The sequence below is a fragment of the Eurypyga helias genome, unplaced genomic scaffold, assembly GCF_000690775.1.
Source record: "Eurypyga helias isolate BGI_N326 unplaced genomic scaffold, ASM69077v1 scaffold5761, whole genome shotgun sequence".
Classification (NCBI taxonomy): domain Eukaryota; kingdom Metazoa; phylum Chordata; class Aves; order Eurypygiformes; family Eurypygidae; genus Eurypyga; species Eurypyga helias.
The window spans coordinates 1-9696 of record NW_010231414.1 but is presented as its reverse complement, the minus strand read 5'-3'; the positions used below and the strand labels follow the sequence as shown (position 1 = coordinate 9696).

The following is a 9696-nucleotide window of genomic DNA, read 5'->3' as shown; positions in this document are numbered from 1 at the left end:
ACAGTGCCATTTTTTCCCTGTGTCAGCGTAACTCAGAAATCTCCATACCCTCAGCTTGTTTTCAGGTGTCCACGCTCAGACACACATTTGCCCTTTGCACCAAAATGCCCCAGGGATGGCAGACCTGCCTTGTAGGAGTAAATCCAGGCACACGTGTAAGTACAGAGACAAAGCTGGTTTATTTGCCGATCTCCAGTGTTCTGCACTACACTTCCACATCTAGTTTCCTCCAGCAGGATTAAAAACCATCAGATTACAATGTGGTGACCTTAACAGGATGGGTCAGTATCATGCACTGTGGAGAAGTATTACGCGTATAAGCGGAACATATTTAGGCAATTCACTGAACTGGACGATAGGTCAGGAATGTATTTAGGTTAAGTCGTGTGGAAATCAACTTTGCCATTTCCCACTCCTTCTCCTGCTCGTTTTCTTTCCCCTACATCAGATACCTGAAACAAACCAACCAACCAACCCAAAAAAACCTGCCCTTCCCTCTTAAGAAATTAACTTTTCTTAGATCATTTCTGATTACTTTTTTTTTTTGCAGCTAAGCTGAACCACAACGCTGAAGGAAAGAAGGAAAAAAAAGGAAAAGAACCTGTTAAAAAATGATGAAACTGGCTTTTTCCTTTCTCCAAACTGTGAAGATTAAAATAGTGATTGCTTCCATCAAACGCCTTAGATCACAGCTTTCACTAAACAGACTATTCAAGCCACATTTCCATTATTCTCATCATCAGTTATATAACAGTGACTGATTTTTAACATTATTCTTTGTATGCATTCCCCTTAGTGCCCTAAGGTAGGAAAGGTTCCCCCCCACCATTCCAAACCAGCAACAGATAAATAACGTTAGCTCAGTGGCTACGACAATGTCTTTTCTCAAAGGAGCCTTTTCTGTCTGGACAGCAATAGTACAAAAATTATGTTGTTGTGGCATGTGCCAGCCAATAAATTCTGCCACTGGGGATCTTCGTTTATTTACACTGGGTCATCTGGTTAACATTGTCTTTAGAAGACAAAGAGTTTGAATATTATAATAAGCTCTTACAACATGAAGGGCAACGGTAATGAATTGCAAAGGTAAAACATGTTACCAACTCAGAAACCCTTATAAAAGGAGGAGAATATATATCTGCTTCTCTGCTTCAGCCCGTATTTCACGTTAATGGTTCGGCTTCCTTGTGATTATGACATACTGCTTCTTGCATTTATCTTCCCTATCCTAAAACCTGCTTGTAAAAATACTATACGTACTGCAGATGTGCTCTTTCGGGGTCTTGCAAAAGAAAAAAAAAAAAAAAAGAAAAAAAAGACAGAGTTGACAGCTAATTGTGAGTTTCTTAATGCATTTAAAACCATCCTGTTTCACTGCATTCATCTTGCTAGAAACAGACATATAAATAATATGGGAGAGCAAATACTGCAATACGCCATTCACTCCAAAAATATTCTTTGTTTTTTAAAAAAAAAAAGCCTGGAATCAGAAAAAGGAGCAATCCAGCAAACTGAAAAGGACCAAGCACCCGTGGTGGATGAGCTGGCACTCTGGGTATGGCACTGCTCATTCCCCAAACCACGTCTCCATTTTCTTTTGCAATATTTACTCTGCCATGACCTGACAAAAGTAACTTAATGAACCCTCGGAAAATGTTCGGATACTACTTGAAATTGACATAAAACAAAACAAATACAAAATGTTGCTAAACAAAACGAAATGTTATGTTTTCCTTCTCTGTGCCTCAAAGTCAGCATTTCTTCTGTAAAGAGAAAACTGCTTGTGAAATTTTCAGAGCTACCTCAGTGCCTTTTCCAAAAACACTTCCATTACCCCCTCTCTTTTAAACAGTATCAGGTTTGGCTCTGCAGTCATTTGGCATATATAACCTAAACTCTTCGTGGCAAATAGGATTCAACAGAACAGAGCAGCTTCCTACACAGGATGAAACCAGGAGACCAGGGTATTCTCAGCTCTACCAAAAACATTTACATCACATAAGCAGGACAATATGGTTCTTTTTTGCCCCCCGTAGTTTTATAATTAAATATGAAAAATATTAATACAAATAAAATAAGAGATTAAATGGTAAAAATACTGATCTCCTTTGCAAGAAAATCACTAATAATACAAATATAGATGTTATTCTCAGAAAGGAACATTTTCTTACTTTCACCACATGTGGCCAGAAAGTTTTCTTGCATGATTAACCCTTGTGAGCTACCAAGTTGACTGCAAATGGGTATATGTTGAAGGATGCGAGTACAGACCGTTGGCGTGTTCTGTAGCAGGGATGCACACAGAGTGGGAAATTCCACCAATGCCAGAATCAATAAGAAGACTCACGTCATCGAATTCAACAGGATCAGAAATTCAGCTCTAACCTTTACAGTGCAGCTCAATGGAGTTCCAAGTTCTTTAAAATAAATCAAACCTCTAATCTTAAATACACTTTGAAATTTGAAGCATCTCCTGAGCTGTTGCTTCTGAACAAGAAAACTACTGTAGCAGTAACACGGGAAGACTGACAGAAAAGGAATGAGGAAAGAGAGAGAAGAAAAACAATAGTTTCCAGTCCCAGCTCCATCTCAGCTAGCTTATCTACTCGGAACACCTCTTCTGGGAGAAACTCTCACTGACATAACTGAAGCATGAGACAATACAATGAAAATGAGCTCAAGATCTGGAAAGCAGCTCCAATTGTAGTCTAAAAACCATAGTTAGTTATTATTAAAATGTATGAATGTGAGCTAAGAGGACGGGTGTGCAGCTGTCCATCTCCAGAGGCCACCTCTGAGTGGAGTCGGTGCTCAGCCTTGTGTGAAGGTAACACAAGCAGCTCCACGGTGACTTCTCAGAATATTTTTTCCTTTAAATTGGAAAAATAATTAGTAATTCTGATTTTAGAAGCTGAGAAGAAAGATTTAGGACATTTCCTCCAGAACGTATCTCCTTAACTGAATAACTTTCCAGACTCTCTAGTTAAAGTAACTGTTAACGACTTTGAGGCAGTCAGAAATGTTTTGCCAAGGGGAAATCAACAGTATATTAACATAGTTCTGTATTATTGCTGAATGCTAAAAGCCGCTTTTAAAGATCATAGGTTTACAAACTAAAGAAATTAGATACATTTGATCATTCTGAAAAGCATACTGACACCTTTAATGCCATTTTTCTTCTGTCTGTGTAGGAACAGTATTTCCTTTACATTACATATACATCAATGGGTAAGGTGAGCTTTCAGATTTTACCAATTTTGTACAAAATACTGTATTCCCCTCTGAAATAAACTCTTATAACAAATAATCTTTTTATAATATCATGCATATTATGTGCTCCAATCCCAGGGTTTTTTAGATAAACGTATATATACACACATATTTTTGGGGTACACTGGTGATACATTTGGATTAGTCATGATGGAAAACTTTTTTATGTTTTTCAGCAATGTAAATACTTCACCTTCTTGCCATGTCTTTCCATTTACTCCCAAACTGCAGTGCTCTCTACAGAAACGATACTGTCTAGCACATTATCTCCTCATCTGACTTATCACATAGGGGTGCAATTGTACCCACCTACCTTCCTGAATTGCCCTCACAAATCCTGTATGTCGAGTCCAGAAAAACAAGGAATTTGGGCAAAATTCTGTGCCACTGATTACCTGACATTTTTACCAGGAGCATCATCCAGCCATGCATTAGACTTTAAATCAGTGAAACATCCATTTACAGCAGTTAAGAGAAATATGATGCACTGCACTTGGCTAACAAGTGAAGAAATTGGAAACAGATTACCTAAAACAGCAAATCCAAGCCTAAAATGGCTTTTAGAGGAGGTCCCAGGTTCCTGGATATTCTGCCATCCAAAATGTTTCTCAAGTTTTTTAATTTAGAATTGTACCCTTAGTGATACCACAAGGCACAAGTGTCCATCCAATTCAGCGTATATTTTGGGCATGAGGGAGGGAGGTTTCATTAGCAGTTCATGTGAAAATCATTTTTAATTGATATTCAATTTGATTGCACTGGAGTTTAATACTGATGGCAAAACCTAAAGCACAGGTCTCATCCAAATTCCTTCAGAATCAATGTGATTCTTAACACTAACTTCAGTGAAGCCAGGATTTCTGCCTAAATGTTTTTTAAATAAAATGCATAGGTTATTTCTAGATCCTTTTGATTACCTCTAGGATTCTACCAGACTAAAATATGACAGTTTGCCTGCCTCCCAGGACAGTTTCTGTGAATCCCAAAAGCTTACACTTTGCATATAATAATTATATCCAATAAAAAAATAGCATGAAGTGACTTCCAAAATCCAAAGGTCAAAAATTCAGCTAACATATATTTGTCTTTATTATGTAGCAATGATATAATAAATAAGTTTATGAATTCATATGACCTGTACAAGAAGCCAAAAAGATATTGCACCCACTTGGGTACTGGCTATTTGGATTTAATATTTGTTAAACATAAGATCTAAAATTATATACAGTTGTGGAGTTAAGGCAAAACCAGATGATACCGTTAACAAAACAGAAGGTTTGAAAAATAGACATAATTACAAACAAGGGGATCTCATCTCCAGCTAATAAAGTGGTTGTGCCTAAGGAAGGAATCCCTTAGGTTTTTAATAAAGCAGTTATTATCAATCATGTTAATTAAAATAGAAGAACAAGTGTGAGATTTCCTGCAGGGCAAAGCTGTTTTGCAAAGCTGTGCCTGAATGATCACCTTTAACCCTGGTAAGAATATTTTTCTTAATGGTCATAATCTGTTTTTAGAAAACAACATGAGGAAAAGAGAAATACCTTACATATCCAACTAAAATACAACCATAACCTCTTAGCTTTATATAAGCTAGACTCGATTGTGACCGGTGACAGAGCATAAATATACGGGTGAACCATCCAACACAGTACACGCAGAGGAGAATTAAAGTCAACCACTTATCAATAGTAATTACCTTTCTCAAGACAATGGAATAGATCATGTCAGTTAAGTCCCAGTGACAAAAACATGTATGACCAATATATGAATATACAGTTCTTTGGCAGCAACACACTAACTCTTGATTGAAGTCTGAACTCAAACTCTCCTAAATTATAGACCTGGTTGCCAGTCTTTTCAGAATTAAAGAAAATCCACTTCTCCCATGAATCCAGTAAGTCCAGTAAATGAATAAATCTTGCAGGCAGCTTTAGACTGTAACATTAAGCATAGATATTTATTGTCTGCTTTAGTCTCAATCCAAATATATTGTAGTTAAACACACAAAATTCTGTGAAACTTCTGAGTAGTTCAGATGGGGCCAAAATCCATAAAGAGAATCCATATTCACCCATGAAAAACCAATAAAGAAACATCAATCCCATGATGACAAAATGATCTTCATGTAACAGAGGCAATGATGAGTCCACACCTGGATGAATGTCACAGGAAAATTGACTTTACAGGGGAAAGACCAGAAAGCCAGAAAACGTAGAATACTGCCATCCACCGACCAGATTACCTTTCTCCAATTTCAGGTAAACCTTATCCTCCTTGTCTAGATAAAGCAGGACTCCATTAGTGGCAGCTTCACGTGTGACGTCCTTGTCCCCGGCAAAAGCAGAAATGACTGGCTTTCCGTTCAGCATCAAATTCACCTACAAGAGAAAAAACACTGAAAAGCTCTAATTAACAGAAAAACATCAAGAACTATCACTGAATGTTAACTACAGTGTAAGAGGTCTGCTAAGGTCCCAATCTTCTCTGGTTTGTTGTTGTTTTAAACTACTGATTGCATTTATTTGGAGCGTACAGGCACATTTGTGTTCGGTGGGCTCGACCTGGAGCCGAGCGCCATCAGAGGGATGCTGCCCACTGCCTGCCACGCTCTGGGCTCAGCCGGTGTGAAAGGCAACACAACACTGCTTTCATCTGTTGCTTGGGCCCATTAATTGTTGTAACTCTCTGGGAATGAGGAACTGTGAGCTGTTACCTCAGGTTGTTTCACTTTGTCTACTTCACGAGTCATTTAGAAACACACCTTTTCATGCGACTTGGGCACCCGGATTCAATGCAGGCACCCAGTGAGGTGTCCAAGGTACCGCAGCAGGCGAGGAGCTTACACTTCATTGAGAGCAAAATACATCTCTCTACCATTACTGACAGCAACTTAGTTTTAAAGTCTAGAACAGGCCTTTACCTTTATGAACCACAGTACTGTGTTTTGGTACTGAATCCCTTTTTCTATAAAACACTTCTGAAAGTCAGCACAGGCTCTGCTCCGAAAGCAACATCACACAGACACTCTGTAAATAAAGATGGGCAGGGACCGGGGGAATGGACAGTTCTAGGCATTTTTCATGTCCCCAGTGGCAAACTATTAGCTTTCTTCTTCCTTTTCTTTTTAAACACCTACAATGCAGTCACAGAGGGCTGAATTATGAAATGCTTATTCATATCGACTATGCTGGCCTTGCATATGCTCCCATTAATTTTAATGGGAGTCACCATGGAATAAATTAGTGCTCAGCATAAGTCAGGGCAGCAGAATCTGGCCCTGATTTGGGATTCACCTATCTGGGAAATCCACTTAATCAGATGGCCCCAGGGAACCAATTTTAGTTTAATGATACTTAATGGCACTAACAGATGTTCCAGGGGCATAGTAATCTCACTTATGTTGGAAGCCTTCAGGTGATTTAGTAGTGTTTAAGTCTGCATGTGGCAGAGACTCGAGCTAGTTTGCTCCGCTGCAATGGCTTTCGGTCCTCCCCACTGGTTATCACACATGCAAAGAAAAGGGCATCAGGAGTTTACTCATTGCTTGGTTTTGGCTTATCTCATTCTTCCTGTACCATCTCTCTAGGTCAGATACCCCTGCAGATCATCTTACAGTTACTTTAATCACAGCAGAATACACATCACAGCTTTGCCTCAGATGGTCTCACGTTAACTATGCCAGAATAGAGCCAACCAAACCCATCCATCACTTCAGAAACTCTTGATCTGGGAAAGATTTCAGGTCATGTGGCAGGTTGTAACATTGCCTGTCACAAGCTCCGAACTCCCAGGTCTGAGTACCTGGTACATGAGACACCAAAGTCTGCACTGGGCTTCCAGAACCCACACTTTGGCATCTGTCTTGGCACTATGTCTTTTAAATACAGCGGCTGACATTCTAGGCCATTTCAACCTTCAGCTTATAAGAGAGTGAAAGGAACAAAGTTGGAGCATATTAAAGAGCTTATAAGCTCATTGTAGAGATTTTCATTAGGTCAGTATTTAATCTAAGACTTTTGTCATTGACCCGAATGGAACCACGATTGCCTGTTGCAAACTGAAGATGAATTTCACGAGGGATGTGAGTATGTCCTGCACCAACTTCCTCTGCCATCTCTACCCTTTACACTTTTCTCGGGAGCTTTACCAGCAACCCAACGCCAGAACTGACACAACGCAATGGCTGATCAGTCCTGCAGAAATCCATTTCATCTCAGCCTTGTATGCTGAAAACCCTATTCAGGAGCAAGACATATCAGGGGAAAAGCATCAAATACTGTCACGTATCTAGCAGTCTCATGGGTGGAAACAAGGGAAGCCACAGATATTATTCCAGACCTAGAAAGCCAGTATGCATGTCACAGAAATTGCATGACCTGGCATGAAGATTAAGGCATGCAGTTTAAGGAATTTACTGTTGGCTTCGCAAGAGGATGTTCAGGAACTTGGAGGCTTTTCCTCTAAGCTAGTGCATACCTGTATTTAATTGGGTAGTTTGGCTGCTATTACGCTACAGAAGAAAGTGCAGAATCACTCCTCTTTTTGATTTTAATATATATGACACGTCTTTTATGTATTAAATAATGAAAAAAAAAAAAGTGTTAACTGCTATAAAGGTTCCCCAGAAGACATCCCTGTAGAGGTATAACATTTCAGTGTAGTACAGAACAAGTAGACCACCTTAATTAATGTGGTCCACAGCAGACTGGTGTCACAAACAGATACCAGATACCACGAACTGTCAGCCAGGTCACCAAATGCTACAGAAATAATCAAATCGGGTATGTACCCCCAGAACTCCTGTGTTCAAAACAGTTTAACCTGTAGCAAAACATGACCCTTCAATAGTATTTATGCAATTAAGTGAAATTTAGAGCCCTGTTTTACTCTTAGATGATTCATTCTCTTTACTACCTTGTATCACCCCAGATACTCGGTTCTTACGGTACAGAAGTGAAGCTACGGCAATTTGTCTGAGGTGAGGATCCTCCCTTATTACAGCTGCTCCGTTCAAATGCATTCACTCTACTGCTAGGAACTCTACACCACAGGTTGCTTTAAACTACACTGGTTTTCCTTCAAAGTGTGTTAAATACTCTGGTGTTCAGTCAAGATCCTATTCCAATTAAACACTTCAAGTAAAAGATTTTATACGTGATCAACGTACCTGAATTGTTTGACTCTGATAGACTTTAATTACGTGAAAACTGAAGCTGTAAATTCCTTTTCTTGGTGCTACAAAGACAGACTCCAACGTGAAAAAATTGCCCACATTTACCAGGATCTACAAACGTAAAAATAAAGCATGGGAATTAGTACAGGTATTCAGTGTTAAATAAAAAATACAGACTATTAACTTTAGAAAACATTCACCCATACAATTTTTTTAATCCTACATCTACGCTGTTTTATTCATTGTCCTCTCAATTAAGTTGAAATATTACTCATAAAATGGATATTTAGTTATATTTATGGTAAAACTTTACTATAAATGAACTAAGCTGGAAAATATTTCTTACTTTACCACTATATCACACCTTCAAGACCTTTCTTCTATACATGTTTAAAAGAGATTAAGAAAAGGCATTTTTTGCTCACTGTTCCCAAAAATGACATCAAAAGACTAATTCAGGGAGTGGCATACTGCTTGTGGCTAAAAAGCAATTGTCAAGTCAACACTGTCTTGCTCAAAGTCTCAAGCTGTGAGGAAGGACGTAGGTGAATGATCTCATTCATTCACCAGTTTATACTCAGACCGAGACACTGAAATACCTGGTGCATCTGAGCAGAAACCGGCTGTGAGCCGGTGCTGCTTGCTTTGGTTTTGTAAGCACTAATAATCGTTTGGGTTTGGTTAAATAGGGAGAAGTAACAGAGGGGAACGTGTTAAGAGTGCATCGTCCACATGCCAAATATCTTCTTCGATTACTAAATTGTTCTTTCTTTCCAGTTACTTATATTTTATTTTTAATTGCTATTTTCCAGCTCCTGTATGCCAGATACAACCCTAGAAAGCCACTAGGAATGTCCATGAACTCAGGGTAATTTAGACTACAAGCATTAGGCTATGATGTGACGTATCTGGCTTCAGTTGTCACAACAATTTACTCTTCATCACGATACGGTACAGGGAGCACAATAACCCTCGGTCCCAAGCACTTTGGCCTGCCCTAGGACGGGAGCTGAGCATCTCCTGACGGGTGCCGGCATCTGCACACGTTAGTGCTGAGCTGAGAGGGGCTGTACCACGAACCTGTGACTTGCAGAAAAGTTAAACCATTTTTCCTTCAAATTCGTCCTTCTTTCCCCTCTCAGAGGCTGCACAAGCCGTCTACAATCTACGTAGGCTGCTTACACCTGAGCAAACCCTCTCTGGATGCTCGGCCCGGGCTGCTCCCAGGCGCTCGCCCAGCCCCGGCGCAG

The 9696-nt window shown here is 39.4% G+C and overlaps 1 protein-coding gene across 1 annotated transcript; it reads right to left on the bottom strand.

The window, feature by feature from the left end:
- Positions 1–5036: 5036 nt before the first annotated feature.
- Positions 5037–8557, bottom strand: CBLN4 (cerebellin 4 precursor; the record flags this gene model as incomplete). Its single annotated transcript, XM_010161063.1, has 2 exons — positions 5037–5651; positions 8441–8557. Coding segments are annotated over 2 exons (315 nt in total), but the record flags the coding sequence as incomplete, so codon positions are not given.
- Positions 8558–9696: the final 1139 nt, after the last annotated feature.